The sequence below is a fragment of the Anser brachyrhynchus genome (genome assembly GCF_964034855.1).
Source record: "Anser brachyrhynchus genome assembly, chromosome: 3".
Lineage (NCBI taxonomy): Eukaryota > Metazoa > Chordata > Aves > Anseriformes > Anatidae > Anser > Anser brachyrhynchus.
This window is the reverse complement of record NC_137696.1, coordinates 84,385,286-84,406,750: the sequence shown is the minus strand read 5'-3', so window position 1 is coordinate 84,406,750 and position 21,465 is coordinate 84,385,286. Positions and strand designations below refer to the sequence as shown.

Below are 21,465 nucleotides of genomic sequence, written 5' to 3'. Positions count from 1 at the left end.
CTTTCTTTTGACCTGCTTTGGATTGCAACTTTGCTTTCAATAAGAACACAGCAGTCTTTTCACAGGTTTATAGTTACTAATGCAGATACAGCCTAAGGAAAAAAAAAATTAAAAATCCTGGTAAGCTTTGTCCCTTAAACCTGAACTAGCTTGGTGGTAAAACATACAGTATACATGCAAAAGGCAGGGTAGTTTTTTTTGTTGTTGTTTGTTTGTTTGTTTTGGTTTTGTTCGTTTGTTTGTTTTGGTTTTGTTCGTTTGTTTAGGTATATCAATAAAATATCTCAAGTATTGAAAGTGGTATAGCTGGAATTTGCACAGGATAGTTTATTTCTTGTAATACTGCTTCATAAAGTATGTCATCAAATAAGTTACTACCAAAGACTTGGTCAAAACAAATATGTTCAGCAGTCACTTTTCTCAATACACAAAATGTGCAAAATGATGTGGCTCAAGTGTCGTTAATAGGACTCAGCTGCTTATATCAGCTGGTCCTCAGAGTCGTTAGTTGGTCTTTGAATTATTTTGCAAATTATTTTGCAAATAGCTTAAATTATGTTTAAAATAAAAATAATGCATTTTATGCCAATGGTTTTTGTCTTGTGACTGCTCAGCTGACTCATTGCCATCCAAAGTATGATCAGATTACTGATATTGTACCACAACTGCCTCTTGTCTTAAAGAAAAAGTTGACTTTAGCTAATATTTGCTTATGCTATTCATCTGTTATACAACCTATGCATGAAGCAGTCATACGTGGAAAAACCTGGTCCAATCTGATTAAATATGGAATTAGAGAATTCTGGGAGGAAGGTGAGATGCTTTTCATGTTCATTTATGCACCCAATTCCATGATAATCTTTAGAGATTTCTATCATAATAACATTGTCATTCTTATTTGTGTAGCCTATTTTAATTATTTCTAATGACAGGAGACTCATCAGAAAATATAAGCATATGACTAATTTTCAGTATATACATAACTCAGTCCTTGTTCAACAAAGTACATTATTCTTTATAATAGGTTATACATTATAGAATGTTATAAAGTCATGCTCTTTTCTTAAAAAAAAAGTTTAAATGATTTTCTCCATGGACTGAGGGAGAACAGTGAAATTCTTTAGTTTCAAATAAGAAAGAAAATAAACCCTTCTGTTTTACATAAAGATGTCTAAGTAATTTATGCAATGGCTGTATAACCCCTACAAATCTAAAATAGCATTTCTTAAATAAGTATGACTGAACAGGAAATGTAGCAAGAAACAGGAATCTATTGAACCAGTTAGAGCTTTTAGGAGTGCCACGTGTCTGTGCTGCAAAGGGAGAACTCCCCTGTAACTGAAGAGACTTGTTGGCATTAGTTCTTTCTGGGATTTTGCCTTTACTAACTAGTTTTTTTATTAAACCCTACCAAACTTCAAGGAGGTTTCTCTCAGGTGGCATATTACAACAGAATACAGCAGCCTTTTATAGACTTATATAAATAGGGTTAGCTGATTGCTAAGAGAATTAGAGGGAAAACATCTGGAAAAACAACAACAAAACACCCTTATACCTTAAAAGCTGTGTTCAGAGGTACTTGTGTGAGTATACATAAAAGTCTAAATAAGTACACATTAACGATAGCAGATATATACCCTAGCTTGTTAATTAAGCTATCATGTAAAGATCCTGCAGTAAGCAGTCATTAGAGAGACTCTCAACAGACTTACCTCTCCTTTTCTCTCAATTTATTCTACTAGTCTTTTCATTACAGCTGAGGAAAAGCAGGAAAAATAATGTGTGAAAACTAGATCAGGAATGACAGTTGACTCTGAGCATAGCATACCTATGAATTTATTTCATTTGTTAAAAAACAGAGACGTCTTAATTGGCAAGAAGTCAGCATCACTCATTTTCTGACTTCTCTGTAGCCTTTCAGACAAAGTTTTATTCAAGTTGGAGGCTTTATTTCTTTTTGACTGTTTAAAATGTTTGACTGGTGAAAATATTCTTTAAGGAAAACTGTGGTGGCTGATCCAATTGTTTTATATTGTGGGATATATATGCAGTTTCCTCTCTGCATGTGTGTGCTGTGTATTCATGATGTGTTTATGAATGAAGCTATTTGTGTAAGTTAGAACGATGCATCTGACAATTAATTTGATACTCCATAATATTTAGATAATGAAACAAGGCCTTTGTTAGGAAAATGAAGGGGGACAGAGAGTAGAGTGAACATAAGCTTGACCAGGAGCAATTTCAAGCCAGAAGAAGAAATTTGCTTTTCTGCAAGCCTTTTGAAAGCCTGTGATCCCAAATTGAGAGCCACTAAGTTTTTTGTTGTTGTTGTTTGTTTGTTTTGTTTTGTTTCTTTTTAAGGTTGAATGAGAGAAGTATAAACCTGCAGACCTTGGAGGAAACAACTTGTAACATAGATACCTATCTTCCTTGGCCTTCCAGACCCAAGGCTAGACACTACTGATATTTCTCCTTTAGACTTGAAAAGGAATATCTCATAGGAGAGGAAGTTTGATAACAAAATCGGGTATCAGAAAAGCTATTTGTTCTTGGAGAAAAAAATGAATGTTTACCTGAACACTGGAGAAATAAATAAATAAATAAATAAATAAATAAAACAAATCAAAACAAAACACTAGTGTTTCTTTGCTTGTGGCTTCAAACCACTTCTGTCCAGTGTGTGGTTTAACATGGGATCTTTCCAAGGCCATGGTCCCAGTGCTTTTGCAGTCTGCTTGTAATTTTTCATTATTGATTTCTCAAGCTTCTCTCTTTCAGTGACGATAGGTGATTCTCATTTCTTTTCTTTCCTTTTGTGTGTGTGTGTGTCTGTGCGCATGCGTGCTATGTTTCAATTCACATCTCTGTTCTCAGATTTTTTTCCAAGGAGAGTCTGGGGATATAGAAGAGTGATGTAGACCTGGGTCTTATTTTGACATGCGGACATGCTGATCGGGGTGCCAAGACTGAAGTCTAAGTGCAGTGGAGTATGCCTGTCCTGCTTGTAGGCAATTTATTTATTTTTTTTCTAGACTAGCAGCATTAATAAAGATGAAAAATTTCCTTCTGCTGTTACAACTTTCTCTCAAATCTATTTTTACAGGAACAAGTTCCACTTAGTTTGTCCTGATGTCAGTGCAATCATACCAAGTGTTTTCATTACTTCTGTTGCAGATATGTCACTTAACAAAAGCTAAGCAAACTACACAGTCCCAAGGACTAGGTTGTCTATGTAAACTATTAGCACAGTTCTTATGGTTTTGTGTTGAGTGAACTATTCTTCTCCCAGGCTATGTCCAGTACAGATGATGGCTGGCCTGGTTTAGTCAGCTTATATCAGACAGGTGGATGCAGCCACCTTTACTCAGTCAATACAAAAGTTTAGCTTGATAGTGAATCTACATACTGGGACAGGTGTTGTCAGAGACAAAAAAAGCAAACAAACTGAAACTTTTTATATACTACTTTGGAGGCAGTCATAGTGTTCAACAATTGTCCTACCCAAGATCTAGTACATGCAAATCCTCCCTAGACAATGCAGAGAAAGCCTTTTTGGAGGTTAGGGAATCATTTAATTAGTTTCACATAGACAATTTGCATTTGTCTGGGGTGGAGACCATCACTGTTATAAGAATCTGATTAGATTTCTTACTGATTTCTTCATGAAAAGGCAGCCAACAAAACCGTCAGTTATATACATTCTTGAGTGCCATCTACTGGCACCTTTTCTATTAGAAGTACATATCCACATTTGCATGTATGTGTGCATATATATATATATATGCTTAAACATATATGCATATGTACATGTACAGATATGCATACATACATCTGTACTTGCATATAGAGATATAAATATGTATAAGGTGGAATTGTTATAACCACCTTACAATGTGCATTTGCCCATTTAAGAGATCTGACCTCATTACTACTGTGTTTAGAAGCTAGCAGAATTAATGAAACCACTTTTCCTATGAGTCTGTATCCCTTATTCCTAAGCAATTCCATATCCCCTCCCATGTGCACAGAACAGCTCTAAGCTCCCCATCTCCATAGCACCTTCCTATCCTCTGCAAATTGGCTGTTATAATTGTTCTTTCCTTAGAGGTAACAATAATTTCTGTTCTTTACTCTGTCTCCACAGTTTGCGAAACTTTTAGAACATGCACATCATTGAGCTGTCTCCTGTTCTTCTCAGATGTGGCTGACATTAATCATTGAGGATGTAAAAATTACCAGGCAGAATAGTGCAAAATACAGAAACTGTAATCCCATCTCTCATTTCATTTTAATTGAGTCCATTTTCATGTAGTTCCTTTTAATTATTTGGCTGCCCTAATAATCATTAAACACAAATTATCAGTTAAATAAATATATCATTTCTTCTTGAAGAAGATATAAATATTTATTTATTGTTTTAGGGCTTAGAGGTGGATGTTCAGGTACTGAACACATACTGAACATGCTGCTGTACATACTGTTGGCATTGGCGTACATATGGAAATCAACAGGTGAAAATGTGGCCAGGATATTTTTTACAACATTTCAGATATTTTACTTTTTACTTTGCCATTGTAAGTGGCATTCTTAGAGGCTAAACACACAGTATTAGGTTCTGGGCTGCAGTAGATTTCTTCTTAATGTGATGTTAAAGAGGTGGTAATTTTCTGAAGTCTATATTCAGGATTAGTCTTTACCATCTATTTCTGTCCCACAGAAAATTCCTTGTCCTGTTTGTACCAGATAATGACAAAGAAATACGAAAAAATACATGCACTCTCTGTAGACCAGGTATCATTTCAGAGGCTATACATCTGTTCTCTGTCCAGATGATGAAGTGTACTAGTAGACATTTACCAGAAACAACTGCTAATTATGAACTATCAAGCCAAGTAACTATCATTTGTGCCTTTTCAGTGTGGTCCTCTCTTACTCCATGCATTTCACCCTTCTGACAATAAAGGCTTGAGAAAAAGCATTTCATGTGCCCAGTTTTAATTTTATCCTTAAGAAACAAAATTCAGAGCTGAGCCCAAGATACGTAGAGTTACTAAATATCTATAGAAATAGCATTCAGAAAGAAAAAATACTTTTTCTAGTGTATAACCATTAGGTAAACTGAAAAACAAAACTTTGCCATAGAATCATTAATCTATTGAAATGAATCAAGATCCTGACTTAAAACATTTTATTCCTTCTTTTTTTTAAAAACAAAAAACAAAAAAAACAACAACAACTAAAAATCACTTGCTACATGAATAGTTTTGGTCTTAAACTTTCAAAAGAAAGAACAAAAAAAATTTAAAAATTGTAATCCTTTTGGAAAATGTGCTTCATGATATAAGTAGTTTGAGCAAAGTTTTGTATAAAAAAAATATTGAGAAAGACTAAAAATCACCTCTAATTTAAGCTAACACAAAATAGGGAAAGGTAATAAACAACATGGAGTAGAAAAATAGAGTAAAAATATAAATCAGTTTATACAAATTAGTCAATGTGTCATTCAGTTATTCTAGTTCAATTTAACATGATTTTTAATGCTCTGGCTTTCCAATTAATATCCATTTACTCTTTCTAACCTCTGCTTTTTTTCTGCCTACTGATGTGTCCTACTTCTTTATAATTGAAGACCCTATCTATTTATATATATACATATATTTAATAATCATCACTATATGTGTGCATATTATCAAAAATATCACTTTCTTTATTGATTTCATTTTTATATTAAACCTTGATTGATTTCAATTTTTATGAAATCACTGCTTTACAAGCTTTGTTTTAATTCCTGGCTAGTTCTGGTATCTTTTTAGGAATTTTAGGAGTTTTATTTTTCTACAAGACATCTGTTGTATCATTAGAAATATGTTACATTCTACATGTTGGCTTTTAATTTTAAATTAGATCGAAACAGAATAGAAACATAAACAAAAAGCAGTATGTGGTTTCCTGTTATCTAGTTTCTTCCCCTCGTTCCTTTCCTACAGCTTAACTGCTCATCTTGCCTTATGTAAATAGCTGCAAACTATGAAAAAGCAGATAGAAAACAGTTACCAATGTTTCTCTGCATTCATGTCACACATACATCCACTTCACTTATCCTCCAGAATAGCTGGTATTATGGAAACACAACTATTGATTTTGATGAGCTTCGGATTAAGATCAAAAGAAATGGGAACTTTCAATAGGTCATTTCCCAATGGGGGAAAAAGTAAGATTTTCACCCACTGTTGAATCATAAATAAAGAGCAATATCATGATTTAGTCTTTTAACCCTAACCTGACTTGATAAGATCTGAGATTTTGTTGGAAGTAGACTTTGGAGCACAATACATTAGAAATCATAATATTGTAAGCACAGTCTCATGCATTATGATTTTGAAAATAGGAAATCTATGAAGAATTTGGAATTAGATGATCATTAAGTTTCTTTCAGATCTAAACCATTCTATGATTATATGAATTATTCAATAGGTAATTATTTTTTCATTCACTTATCCCACAGTGTATTTAAACACTTTTCTATTACTTTAGAGTAGACTATAGACAGTAAATGAGTATATATACCAATCTCTATAGTCAAATGAATCATTTTACATTATATCCCATTATAGTCTCTCACAGGTTTTCTGAAACTTTCAGCTTTCAGGTTGAAAATTCTCAGGTTTCTATCTGAATATGATATTTATTGGTACTGTCATTATCTTTATTACCAGTTACTAATTTCTGTATGAAGATGTTCTGTGCAAGACATCTGGCCAGTTTTAAAAGTAACCAAGACAGGGGGAGAGAAAGAATATACTTTACTGAATATAAAAATATCTATTTGTAATGGTTTTTTAACAGCTTTAGTTCTTCAAATAATGACAGTAAAATTTAAATTTTCCAGTATGATGTCTTTACTGCCAAAGTCTTTAATGCAATAGTCTTTTAGTGTTCCCAGAAAAGCTGAAGTGAAAATCCAAGAATAAATAATATAGCATTAGATTGTGCTATTTGAGAAATATTATCTGATCCTACAATTAAAAACTACAATGATGAACACATTCAAAAACAACATTAAAGTTGTGTGTTCCACAGAGCAGACTGAATACTTGGCAGAACAATTTAGGAAACAACACTATACAAAAAGAATGAATTATATGACCAACAATAGAAATGATCCAAGGGGAAAAGAAAAAATAAATGGTGGGTGTGACAATTTTAACAACAAATATTCAAGCTATTAGTAGAATGTCTTATCCACATAATAATAACACACCATAAAGAATGTACAATTTAAACTTAACACAGCAACATTATTTATATTTTACATCAATTCTATAAAATGGTATAAAAAATAAGGGTATAGATTATATTTCTGGTCATCCTTAAAACCTTCTTTGTAAGATAATAGATGACATCAATATATGTCTTTTTCAATATTCCCAAATAAAGGGATTTATTTTACCTTTCTTTTTCTTCCTTCCTTCCTTCCTTCCTTCCTTCCTTCCTTTTTCTTTCTTTTTCTTTCTTTCTTTTCTTTCTTTCTTTCTTTCTTTCTTTCTTTCTTTCTTTCTTTCTTTCTTCCTTCCTTCCTTCCTTCCTTCCTTCCTTCCTTCCTTCCTTCCATCCTTCCTTCCTTCCTTCCTTCCTTTCTTTCTTTCTTTTTCTTTCTTTCTCTTTCTTTCTTTCTTTCTTTCTTTCTTTCTTTCTTTCTTTCTTTCTTTCTTTCTTTCTTTCTTTCTTTCTATTCCAATTCATTTCACATTTTGTCTTTGAAGTTTACTATCTGCCTTTATTTACCTTTGATGGTCTGGTAAGACTTCTGCAGAACAGTTCATATACCTAGGCTAATATATCATAAATGAGAAGGCTTCTGTTTGAAGTACCATTTTAAACTATTTTAAGCTATAATAAACACATTATTTTGACATACACTCACTAATAACATTTCACAGCTTTTAACTAAGCTGGTAAGCGCTTTTTTTTTTTATCTTCTTTTTTTTTTTTTCTTTTTTCCCCCTTTCAAAGAAAGGTACCCGTTCCTGATCATGTACTGTTTCTGCCAATACTCTGATGTCTTTATTTAGGGAATTATAAAGAATGGCTTGGAGCCTTCTACCATCTCAAAAATAAAAAATGAAATAAAAAAAATAGGCATTGAAGGGGAGGAGGATGAAACCTATTCAGAAGACCGATGACAGCTTTTCATCTGTGGATCATACTGAAGGATGCTTCCTTCCATAAAAATAGATCCTGCAGTGTTGTTTGCTCCTCACATTTCACAAAGGCCAATTATTCTTAAAAGGAAAAAATACCCTTAAAACTGTGAAGTCAGCTGAATCCTACAATCCTCATTCAGCCAAACTGAATACCAGCCAACTGGTTTTTTTTTTTGTTTTTTTTTTTTTTTTTTTCTTTCAGTTATTACTATTTTACATGTTAAGGCAGACAGAGTTGACTCCTAAAAGAAGTAGACTGTTCTTGTAGCCACCCCTCCCATCCTTCAAGAAACAATACAAACCTGAGTCAAATCAGCTCATGCAACTTTGTTTCACAAAGAGACCATTTTGCTGACAATATCTTTATTTATTTGTTCTGATTATTATTTTTGGGGGGTGTGGTCCTTTGGGGACCCAGGAGTTGGACTCGATGATCCTTGTGGGTCCCTTCCAACTTGGATATTCTATGATTCTGTGACTATTTATTTATTTATTTGTATGAGAATGCTGTTAAAGAGGGAAAAAAGCCACAGAAAAAGGAACATTGTGATCATTATTAAATAAACTGTCATCCTGTCTAACTGAATGAAGTGATTTAAATGTCAACATAATGAGCTGTTTTGAGTTTATTTTTTAACTTATAATCTGTTAATTAATGATTAATATGTGCCTTAAAGACATAGCCCACTGCAGGAGGTACTGCCAAGGCATTTTACCTCAGCAGGAGTGCTAGGCAATAGTTAACACAGATTAAGCAATTGGGACAGTTCTTCAGCTGGTTAGGATTTAACTTGGTATTTTCTGGAGGACAATAAAAATATACTTTGGAATGGAAATAGGCTACAGAAGTGTCTTTCAGAAGGTGAGCAACGTGTAGGTTTAGAATATGAAAGAGTCTTGGTCTACTGTAGTCCCTGAGGATAGATATGAAGTGATAACATTGGAAATTCATTAGCAAGAGACATTCGGGATGAACCATCAAGCAGACCAGTTCCTATTGAGAATGCCAAGTACTGAAAGATCAGTGATGGTATTATTTATCAAGATAAATGTTTCAAACATAAACAAAAGCAGGGGTTGTACTTACAAGATGGCAGTAAGGGAGTTATAAAGTCTATCACTCCTATTTACTTTCAGGTCTCCTGGAGAGCTGATGTCCGGCTGAAATAACAGCCACTGAAACTTTCAGTTTCTTTTTCAAATCAGCTAGTTAGTTATGAAAATAATAATAATAATAATAAAATATATGATCATATTACAGCCAAGTTATTCAGTTATTATATATATCAGATTGATTGCTTTATGCCATGTGAGCCAATGGTCTTTTCTTAGTGCTGTGAAATAATTGAGAAGGCTCACATCTTTGGGTGTCAGCCCCCAAGTTATAGTATGTCATGTCACTAAGTGCCAAATATTTTATTTAGCTATCGAGGAAAGATTTGAACTGGGAAGGTCAAATTATTCCCTGTGAGTGCAGATCACAACACCTGTATCGGACGCCATTGGTCCCTATAGTATCAAAAGCCCTGTAATCCTCTACAGATAGAAACTGGAAATTTGAATTTAAAGTATTCCTACCTTACCCCACCTGCTACTCTCCAATATTTATACAAGATAGCTTTGTAGTTTTCATAATTTCTTACAACTTCTTGACACCATAATGTGATTGAAAAAAAGTTGTTGAATTTAGTGATTAGGGTAGCAAATATGGCTGTAGGAAAAACAAGAGAGGATCATCATAAAGTTTCTTCATTTCTTCAGTTTACTGAAGATAGTAGCCTAATTTTTCTCCCCTCAAGCTGAAAATGCAGTGAAGTAGATAAACATCTCCTGAGGTCCCAGACATGACAACGTAGGCATTAGTTAAGTACTTTTTAGGTAAAGGAAAAAAAAAAAAAAAAAGCACTTGGTCAGTATGATACATATTTTAAGAGATGAAATTAAATTAGTCCAACTGAGAAAATCTCAAAAAAGTATCTCAGAAGTATCTTAGTAAAAAACAAGTGAATATTACAACTAAAATCAACTAACCTCTAATTACAAATTCATGTATGTAGAGGCATTGCTTCACCTTATAGATCAATGTCTCTGATTTCTTTTTATTTTTCCCCTTATATTAGTACAATCAACAATTGATTTTTTTTTCCATATTATATTTTTCCATTTTCCATTTCCATAATTTTCCAAATTATATTTCTCCATTTTTCTTGGAGAAATATCAAACTTAACTTAGTCAAAATCAGAAGTGTTCAGCTCTTCAAAATCACAATGTGGAGTTTCAGATGTACCTTGTACTTGTAAAAAGAATTACTGTGTGCTGTATTAAGGTTTCCAACCATCTGAATGCTTCCTACAGCCTGATGCCTACCTGTATACAGATCTGTGTACAGTCGTGGTCCCAGAATATACTTATTGTTTGTATTTGTATATGTTTTCACTAGCATTCAGGCTTCTTCTTTTTTTTTTTTTTTTTTCACTGAATTTGAATTTCTTGAAATACTAAGTCACTGTCTAAGTCACCTCACCATATTCTATTTTTTTGTTGTTCTTCTTTGTCTAAAATATATTTTTGTAATAGTCCTAAATTATAATGACAAACAAATGCAAGACATGTTGAAGTTCAGTGCAGAGAAAGAAAAAACACATTAAAAAGGAAATAGTTAGCTGGACTTAAAGGGAAAATAATGAAGACAGAAGTGCAGGCAAAGGAAGAGGAAAGGATATTTTTCAGGTTATTTGGAAACACTGAGGTTTTATTTTAAATAAATCCAGGACCTATGCTAGCTTGTGTTCTTGGTACCAGAATTTCTTCCTACTGAAACAGGACAACCTTATGACAACTGCTCTGGTCCATGATAACTACTGGAAATGTATAGGGGAGTGCTGGTTGGCTCAGCTAAAGCTGCTTAAGAACCTGTACTAAAAATGTGAGATGATAGATGAATGAAAGTTTCCAAGAACATACATATATGGCCTTTGCAAACAAAGCTTATTCTGTTGAGCTGTGTTTTTTATCTGTTTTTAAGCATGTGCTGATACTGCTAGTAATGCTCTGCACCATCTCTAATAAGCCTTTCTTTTACCTGTGAAGTTTTAAGGTTGGAGTTGGAACACCTCAGGGTGCTCTGTGGTTGACCTTACATGTTTCTTCAGAAGACTGTGTACACTTCACTCTTGTTTCCTCAAGCAGGGTGTAAAACTAAAACTATCACACATTCTGTATTCCCTCATATGAAAACTGAATATATATATATTTTTTTCTTAAGAAGGAAAGAAATAAATATTATATCAGAAATAACAACTAGGAATAATTTATTCTACTAAAAACTATTACATCCTTCCCCACCTTCAAAGCAAAACTTTTTTTTTTTTTTTCCCCCTCCCCTTACTGGAAAGCCTTATGTTAAAGTGAATTTCATGTGATTATTTTCAGCACTTTGCTTATCACAATGAATTCTTCAGATAAATAAAATAACAATCTTCTTCCATTCACTACAAAGCGTAAATTCAGAGATAACAGTGATCTGGGGATTTAGAAATTGTTCTAAATTCATATGGTAATGAACATCTGTGATGTTTTGGTGACTCACTAGCTCAAAAGCATACAATCCCCAGGTTTCATTATTGTCTTTGAAAACTTTCAGGAAGTCCCACACTGAAAACTGATGACAGACAACATGGCATAGTTCTAAGCAGTCTCCCAGTATGATATAGGGCAATGTTAAGCTATAACCTAGTATGATACGATGGCTAATGTGTCATACAAATAAAACTTCTCAATACTTTAGTGTTTTAATGACAACCTCCAAACATTAATGAGAGTGTGACTTAATGAATCACCTTGAGTGCTATTGTAATTTTTTGCTTGTTTGTTTGTTTTTTTTTCGTCCATTTGCTGAAGTGGCACAAATTGAGCCACCTGCTACGAAACTCTCTTCTGAATGGTTTAATTCCCTTCTTTTGTCTTTCATCCCACTCCTCCCTTAACAGATAAGACTAATTTTCAAGTGTGCTCTGAAAATCTGGGAGCATATTTTCCTAATCATTTGTCTTAAGACACTCATCTGTTTACACTGAAGGATTTGCTTTTGGAAAATTGGAATACCTTGCTCTCAAGTTATTTTGTCACGGCATTTGCACCAAAGCATTTTAATATGCTCAATGAATTCAAGTGGAGCAAACAATGAAAAGGAGTTTTGAATAGGAAACAACACAATGCTTGCTATTCAGAGATATGGAGAGGCCAAAAAAGGGTAAGATAACACTGAGAATCCAAATACGCACTGCTACTTAGGGTAGGGAAAGGGCTATAGAATGTACTGACATGTGAAAAGTGTGTTGCAGGTGAAAGCCTTCGAACTGTTGTACTCTGAAGCATTCATCTCTGCCCAAAACATTTATATTCCTGAAAAAGCCCATTCAAGGGCAATGTGTGCTACATTAGGCCCACAGGAGCCTGTACAGGAAGGAGTGTGAACATAAGCTGCCCAACTGGGGAAAGAGGCAGCTAGCCAACAGCGTGAATGGGTCAGTGCTGCCTCTAACTATCTCGTCCTTGCATACAATTTTGATCTCCACTAATCCTATAATTTTATTGGGTTAAAATTCATATTTTTATTGGATAGGTCAGATACATGGTTTCTTTAAGTCTTACGATAATTTAGCTAACAAGCATCATAAGGGGACATTCTGGTTATAAAGGAAAAGATTTAGACACTACATTTTTGTGCATCTTTACATTTTTCCTCATTGCTGGCTTTATCATAAAGAATATGTATGTGTTTAAATATTTAATTTGTGTCCATTTATCCTGCTCTTTTCAGAAATCTTTTAGCCCTCTGGAGACTGTAGTTTCTAAGGCCATAAACTTAACCAAAAATTCTGGACTTGCAGATTCATATCAAGAGTATGTAGGATTTTTATAATTAACGTCAATTTTATTTAAAAGATCTTCAGCTTCAGGGTTTAAGCTTTCTCTAATATCAAAGATCAAGATGAGATCTAACTATAAATGTAGATTTTTCTAGTCTCCTTCTGTGAGGTTCTTACACCCTTTTTTCTGAAACTCTTGGAACTGGCCATGAGAAGAGACAGACTATCAGATCTGACAGATTTCACATTTGGTCCATCACGGCAATTTCCTTTTTCTTAAGAATACTTAAAAATCTGGTTTAAGTTTCAAGACATTTGGCTAAGCAATAAATCTCCTTTCCAATCAATTTTCTCTCTTAAATCCTGGGTAGTTTAAATTGCTCTAAACTTTGTTGGAATTATTATTCTTTTAATTGTGGTTATATAATAAGTATTTCATGATATGTATTCATTGTATAATCATAGAAAAAAATTAATCCTAAATAAGTTATTAATCCTAAATAAGATATTGAGTACTGAAGACTTGATTAAGGGTGTTCAGGGATTAGAAATGAGAACTAAAGATGTCTGTTGGGTCCAGTAGTAAATTCAAAGTTTTCAAACACCCTTTCAAGGAAAAAAAAAATAAAAAAAAATAAAAATAAAAAAGAAAAAAGAAAGAAAAAGAGAAAGAAAAAAGAAAGGAAGAAAAGAATCCCAAACCAAACAAAATGAAGCATGTTTTCAATGAGATTAAGAAATTTATTGGACTAAGGATTTCCTCCAGGAAGCAGTCTAAAAAAGCCATATAAAAACAACAGAATGCACTTTCTGAGCTCCCCAGAGAGTTCATTGTGTATCAATCTGATTAACTTCAGAGGGGATGTTAAACGCCTGGACTACTAAAGGATTATTATTATTTTTTTAAAAAAATAATACTTTATAAAGAAGTGGAGTGAAAAAACAAAACAAAAAAACAAAACAAAACTTTAAGGAGAAAGCAAATCAGGAAATGATGGCTGAATTTTATTTCCCTCCATAATTGTGACCTGTTTAAAAGTATGCAGGTATTCAATCTGATATAAGACTTTTCTATAGATAACATATATATAATACATATATGTCAAGAAGTTTCATAATAAAACATGCTTTAAATATATGTATATCAACTGAGTCAACTAGAGGACATTTTGTGCAATATTATAGACGCATTTGAAATGAACAAAAATGAAGTATTTTCTCCGAACTGCCACAGAACCCAACTTCATGCTGATAAATGAGTGAAAACATCATATTTTGCTTAAGCAAGAACATATACATATTTGTACATAAAACAAAATGTACATACATATGTATATCTGTACATCTATGTATATATATAAATATATTTATATTACTTTTTACTTCAGTTCTTTGCAATTCTTCCTCACAGTACATACTTTTAGATCATTTCATTATCATACATTTCCAGTTAACGAATAGAAGATGTCCCCAAATGTGCAGAACAAAACACAAATATGTAAAGCTTGGGAAATATGCTTTCCAAAAATATCAACACCCCTATTTTTTAAAATAAAGTTTGATGGGAAGATTCTGTTCTGTTACCAATTGATGTAACTCTGCTGTCTTCAATGATGCTAGAAATATTTCTACCAAACAGGGGTTATTTAAATATCTAAGTTCTCACCTTCAAATTACGTATGTAGATACATGTGCTTACTTACTGGCAGAAACAGATCAAAAAGTGATTCCTTCAGAGAAGCAGTAGCCCTCTGGCACCTCTAAAGTAGTCAGGCTCTTACAAGAATTTAGCTGGAAAAAGGGGCAAAGAGGGTCTCCTTCTGGTTTCCTGTGTGTAAATTTACCCGCAAGTCACAATGAATAAGACTTTACTGCTTTGAAATGAAATTCTCCTACTTTAACATTTCCTAAAATTTGGTACAAACTATTCTGTATTTCCTTGTCAGTGTATATTAAAAGCCCTCTGGATATGCATCTGAAACTTTATGTTGGTAAATAATAAAAAACTTATAAAATCAACTAATTTACCTCTACTAAGAGATAAATTTTCCATAAGAATAGAAACAGGAAATCTTTCTGAACATTGCTATTTCCCTCAAACTTTTCCTTTTTTAATTTCAAAATGGAACACAAAAAAGTTATCATTTTTTTTATTAGGAAACAATCAATTTTGATTTGATCAAGAAGTGTTGCTAGGATAGAAATAATATTAATGTGATTGGGCATATTGTATTTTCTGGGCTACATATTGAAATATAATTTATTTTCAAAGAATCAATTTTAAATAAAAATGTTAATTAGTCAATACAAAATACAGATGGAATATTTTTACATTATTAATAAGTCTTGGCTTTTTTTTAAAAAAAATTGTTATGAAAGACAGTTTTTTCTAATTTGGCATTAGAGGGCTTATTTCATTCTAAGACCATTCACAAGATAAACACAGTTTGAAGAAACATATTTCAGAAAAACAAACAAACAAAAAACTTCACTAAATCCAAAGCCAGTTTTGATTAAACCATCTAACAGGTCATGATTTGACTTAACTCTATGAAGTACAGCACAAACCTTTAAATCAGTGCAAGCTTAACTCTGTCTTGAACAGCTCTAACACAAGTTAGTTAAATATGTGGCTAGCACTGACTGATAATTGCCTTCGCATATGATTCTTGGAAGGAATTAGCCTGTTGATCATCCAGAAATTAATTATGATTATTTTCAGTGATCTCACCAACTGATATTGTACATTCTTTACAGAGGAAGGAGATACAATACATAAAGTCACTACCCACACGCCACACTGATAGGAAAGCATATACTCAAAGTACAATGATAATTCCTCTTTGCTTTTTCAGTCAACTGCAAAAGGAAATGGTGCGATATAAAGCAGAGCAGTGCCAGGCCAGAGATTAATAAGCACTGCTAATTGTGCCTCACGTGTGCAGAGAGGGAATGACAACATCATCATGAGTGACAGCTGATACTAAAACTCCCTGTGGAAAGACACAGTTTTAAGTGATGTCCCACAGACAGTTGCAGAAGTATTGCAGGCCCTGTGGTTTGAAATTAAAATTCAGCAGAATTCTCTGTATCATCTGAGATGCCTGAAGTTGCCTGAGACTGAAAAAAGGTTGGATCAGGCAACATGACAGCTCCTTTAGGCAACACCCCAGGCCTGTATCCTCTATAAACCCTGAAACTTTTATGAATAATGTATTATTTGTCATTATTCCATCTAGCAATACATGAGTTTTTAAATACTAGTCTTGTAATTATTTGTCCCTGTGCAGTTCATCAGCTCAGACAATTTAATCTGTGTTCTTTAACACACCAAGAAGTAAATGTTTCTTGTGAAAGGTTTAAAACAATTGATGATAGTTTTATAAAGCAATTATTACAAAATTATTATTTGTGTGAATGTATTACTGTCTCCTGTTTGATGGCTTAATTCTGGCTGCATACATACGTCCTTCTGCATCTCCTGTGGAATCAGCTATTATGCATGTGCAGTGACAAGTACATGCAGATGGAAGAGTACAAATGTTCTGTAATTTGTTTCTGTGTACCCTTGCTAATGTTACATTTTTGAATTTGCAAATTCTCCAGACTAATGAGGGTCAAGCATGTTTTCTATGAATTACAACCTGTGTTTGTTATGGCATAAACCATAAAAAGTGTATTTTAAATATTTCCAGAGAAAGTTGTACAGCTGATCTTAAGCTGTTAACAAAATAAATAAATAAATAAATAGACTTTGTCTATAGACAAAGTTAATATATAAAATAGGAAAATCACAGGGATAGATCAACCTTCATCTTGTTTAAGATAAACATTCCAAAGATCATAGGCTTCTAACTCCTGATTCAAGTTGATATATAAATTTATACAAATTCTTTGAAGCTCTGAAGCTTTTTCAATTGTCATAGGAACAGGATTTTTTATGAAACACTCTGTCTGTACTCATTCTCACCAGAACATAGTAACAGAAACAAAAGTTTTGTTTCCATAAGATTTTAGGAAAGCATGACTTTCAGATTTGATTTCAGATGAAATCCAGATTTGACAATCTGGAGCCTGATGCAAAGCTCAGCAGAGACATTGGATCTGCTGCAGTCAGTAGGTTTAGGCTAATGAGAAAAAATGCAAATTTATGTAGGTTTTGTAACAGATCATTTTCCTTTTATTATAATGAATGCAATTCATATACTATTTCTGAATTTCAAAATACCTTACTAAAATACTTGAAAGCATATCTGGAGTCTTCCATCAATACAATTTACTTGCTTGCTAGAACATATTTAATTTTATGTTATCTATTGCTTTGCTTATGGATGGAGAAATTTAAATTAAGTACTATTTTTTATTTTTAAAAATTAACATGGCAATTGCAAAAGGATAAACTGTTCCATATGCAGGAATATATCATACAAAAAGGGGCACCTTTCTTCAAGTTCAAAGGGAGATTAATGATCTTGTTAGAATGTAAATTACGCTTCCAGCGTTATGAAAGAAGCGCTGTAAAAGATGTACTGTATATATAACTTTGGCACTAGATGATACTTATGTGTAATTAATTTAGAATGTATATTTTCCTCTGTAAAACCCTCCAATATGATGCATATAGTTTTTTCCCTGTGTGCCTCCTTTGTCATCCCTTTCCCAAATATCCAGTGTTTCTCAAACACATATCAACTGAATTATAACCTAGAAATTCACTTCTCTCTGAGTTTAGAATCGTGGAGAAGAAAACAAAACTACTTACGTTGTAATTTTCAATCAGCCTTTACTTAGCTGTGTATTAATTTTCAGATATATTTTTGTTATCTTATAAGTTTGATGAGTTTTGATTTTCCACAGTTATGAAAAAAAAAATAGCTATTTGATTTTCATTAAGGATTTTAAAAACATTTTGGAAAACAAAACAAAGCAAAACAAAACACATGTCATACATTTAACAATTTATTTGCATTGATGAATTCAAAATATATCCTCAGGTAATTTTTTTTTCTTCCTCTACTGTAGGTATTACTAATATTTTAAGCTGCGTAACCTATGAACCAAAATATATAAGTCATACAAATTGAAGTTTCACAGAATTGCAGGATGATTGAGGTTGGAAGGGACCTCTGGAGGTCATCTGGTCTAAATCTCCTGTTCAAGCAGGGCCACCAAGAACAGGTTGCCCAGGAACATTTCCAGGCAGCTGTTGAAGATCTCCAAGAAGGGAAACTCCACAACCTTTATGGGAAACCTGTGCTAGTCACCCACACATTAAAGAATCATGTCCTGATATTCAAATGGAGCGTCCTGTGTTTCCATTTGTACCCATTGCTTCTTGTCCTGGCACTGGACACCACTGAAAATAGCATGGTTCTGTCTTCTTTGTACCCTCCCCTAAGGTGTTTATATATAGATCCCCACGAACCTGTTTTTCTTCAGGCTGAAAAGTTCCAGCTCTCTCAGCCTCTTCTCATAGGAGAAATGCTCCAGTCTCTTCATCAACTTGGTGGCTCTTTGTTGGACTCTCTTCAGTATGTCCATGTCTCTCTTGAACTGGGGAGCCCATAACTATACACAGCACTCCAGGTGTGGCCTCTCCACTGCAGAGATGACAGACTGAAAGCAAAATGAAATAACCTGAAAATTCTTCTGGAGTGTGACCCATACCTAGACTATTTGGGCTGAAATATTCTATGCCTGATGTTTGCAGTAGGAGTGAAGGAAAGAATGTGAGTGTAAGAGATATCTGAGTCTTCTGGAAACTGGAGGAGCAGTAAGTGGAAAAACTTGTTGCTGCCTAAGCAACACAATTGAACTTTGCAGTAAGGTGAGGGATAAGTGTGGGAATTAGCAGTTTTAGAATGAGAGACTATTAGAGCTTCAGATGATTCAGAAACACAAGGAATAGGTCTGCAACATGAACTAGCAATCATCACAAACTCAGGAAAGGAGCAAATACAGGATGGAAAAGGGAGGAAAAGGATATCCAAGAGGATGAAGGCAGAGGTACATGGAGACAGAGAGTATGATATCAAAGATGAGGAATTATTCTTAATATTATTAGTTCTGAGTAGCAGTTTTGGAGAAATAGTTTAGTAGTAGTTTATATTTATGCTCTATTTAGGAAAGCCACAAATATTAAAACTACCAGAATGTAGGAGTTACCCTTTTATCCCTATCAGTGGTCCATGTATACAACAAATCTGCATGTCAGCTGCCTGTATGATGGTTAGGGGTGCAGGCTACTGATGCAGGCTACATCCTGCAGGCTAAGACCTGTCCTGAGGCTAAGCAGCAGGAAAATTCACTCTTCCTGGTGTGTATGGATCTTCCTTGCTTCTGGAGTTCCAACAGCAGAACACAGCAGATGTCTTCTGTTCTGGACTATTTAAATCCACTATGATTTATCCATAATAGGCTACTATCACTATGGTATGGCACCTGTACAGTTTTGCACAAGAAGCAGTTTTAGGAATGACTATGTCCACACCCAGACATACCTACCCTTTCAGAGCTGTATTTACAAAATTACTGACCTGAAAAGTAGCTCCCTGACAAACAACACGTTCAGAGGAAATTCAGCTTTGCCAAACAGACTTGGACTGTAAGCATTACCTTACATATAACACAATGCTGAAAAGGAGCCAAATAAGGGTCAGGAAATGTTTGCTTTAGATACTGGCAGTGTAAACAGTTATGCCGAAAGTAACAGAGAATTATTGCACTGTGTAAAGTTTTATTAGGTTTAATCTCTCATTAACTTTAGTTCTTTTGCAGTTCAGAAGTAAAGAATTATTTTATAAGCACTGCAGATCAATGTAAAATGAAAGCCTGGTTTCCAGATAATCTAGTTCTCAGGAAACAAATACATGTCCTATTGAGAATAATGAGAAGAAGAATAAGCCCAGGATACTAAGTCTAATATTTTAAAGTGACACAGGATTTTACAGATGAAAGCAAAAAAAAAGGTACTGGCTTAAAACAAACAAACAAAGAAACAAAATTTTATATATTTCACCATGCTAAAGATTGTATCAGGGTGTACGATGGAAGAAAACAAATATATAATTTTACAAGGAGGCATTTGCTGTGTTTATTTTGGAAAAAAAAGCATGAATTACATCTGCAGAAAATGAATTTGACTACATCTGACGTATGATTATCTTCAACTCAGATTTTGATACATGATTCCAGGGAAGGCAGTGGGCCTGCATCAAAATGGTCCACTAAGAGAGGTCATTATCTTTGAAGACCCATGCAGGAGGATCCATCCCCGACAACCTATGTAATCCTCTCTTTACCCTCTCTGCAGAGACCCTCCAAGCATGATCTCCCTTGCTAAAAATCTCTCTCTCTCTTTTTCAGATAGTAGGAAATTAGCTGGAAATATTATGTCTACTTTTACCTCATATCCAGTTTCTTATCTATGAAGACACAGAGGAGAGGTCATGCCTTTGTGGTGAGACATCTGGAGCCCCAAGCTCTAGCTGGTCTTTGGGTTCTGTAATGCCAAAATAGTTCTAAATAGCTATCCCCTGAGCAGAGCAGTAGTTACATAGCCAAAAAGGATTCTAGAGGTAAATTAGTGGTTAGGACACTCATTCACATTCAGGAAAGATACAATCATTGGATTCTGTCTGTTTTCTTTCATCTTTTATTGAATGCACTCACATTCCTGAAAGTGGGGACCACGCCTGCATTTCTCCCTATTCTGTGCCAGAACAGTAACCATGAGGGCAGATCCAAGCTTGCTCTTGCCTCTGTAACATGAGACTGTCACATCTCTAGCAGCAAAACAGCTCAGTTTCAATAAGGTGGGCAGAAAACTTACTTGGTAATTTTCTTCCTACCTGTATTTTTCACAGAATCACAGGATGGTTGTGGTTGGAAGGGACCTCTGGAGGTCATCCCTCTGGGGGGATCCAAGCCCCCTGCTCAAGCAGGGTCACCTAGAGCAGGTTGCCCAGGACCGTGTCCAGGCAGCTGTTAAAGATCCCCAAGAAGGGAAACACCACAACCTCTCTGGACAATCTGTGCCAGTAAATCACACTTTAAAGAAGCCACAAGTGACCCCTTTCCGTGGGTTAGTGTTCTGGATTCGCCAGAGTTTAGTAGTATGTGTCCAAACCTTGAGGGCAGCAAAGTTTTGAGGAGGGTCATAGACATGGAGTACACACTTTTAGGTGTGCGTGGGAGATGGCAGCTGAACCCCTTGAAATCCTCAGAGTGTGTAGACACACACTCCTTGTGCAACTGGGCAATTTTGGCAGGTGCTGAAAAACAGGCAGACCAAATTACTTTAAATGCAACTTCAGAAGGTTATAGGTGCCCTGTTCCCTATTCAGGTGGATGTAATCTCACCCAGTGCCTCATCATAAGGAAATCTAAG

The 21,465-nt window shown here is 34.3% G+C and overlaps 1 protein-coding gene across 4 annotated transcripts in view; it reads right to left on the bottom strand.

The window, feature by feature from the left end:
• The window catches only part of LOC308193161 (uncharacterized protein), a 53,621-nt gene extending 34,079 nt beyond the window's left edge, over positions 1 to 19,542 (bottom strand). For 3 of the 4 annotated variants that reach the window (XR_013949426.1, XM_080587449.1, XM_080587451.1), the window contains exon 1: positions 18,502 to 19,542. Coding sequence is in view for 3 of the 4 variants with exons in the window: in XM_080587449.1 (XP_080443575.1) it covers positions 18,502 to 18,617 (116 nt within the window). In the remaining variant the exon portion in view is untranslated. The remainder of the gene's footprint in view (positions 1 to 18,501) is intronic. The other variant, XM_080587450.1, reaches the window with a different exon arrangement.
• Positions 19,543 to 21,465: the final 1,923 nt, after the last annotated feature.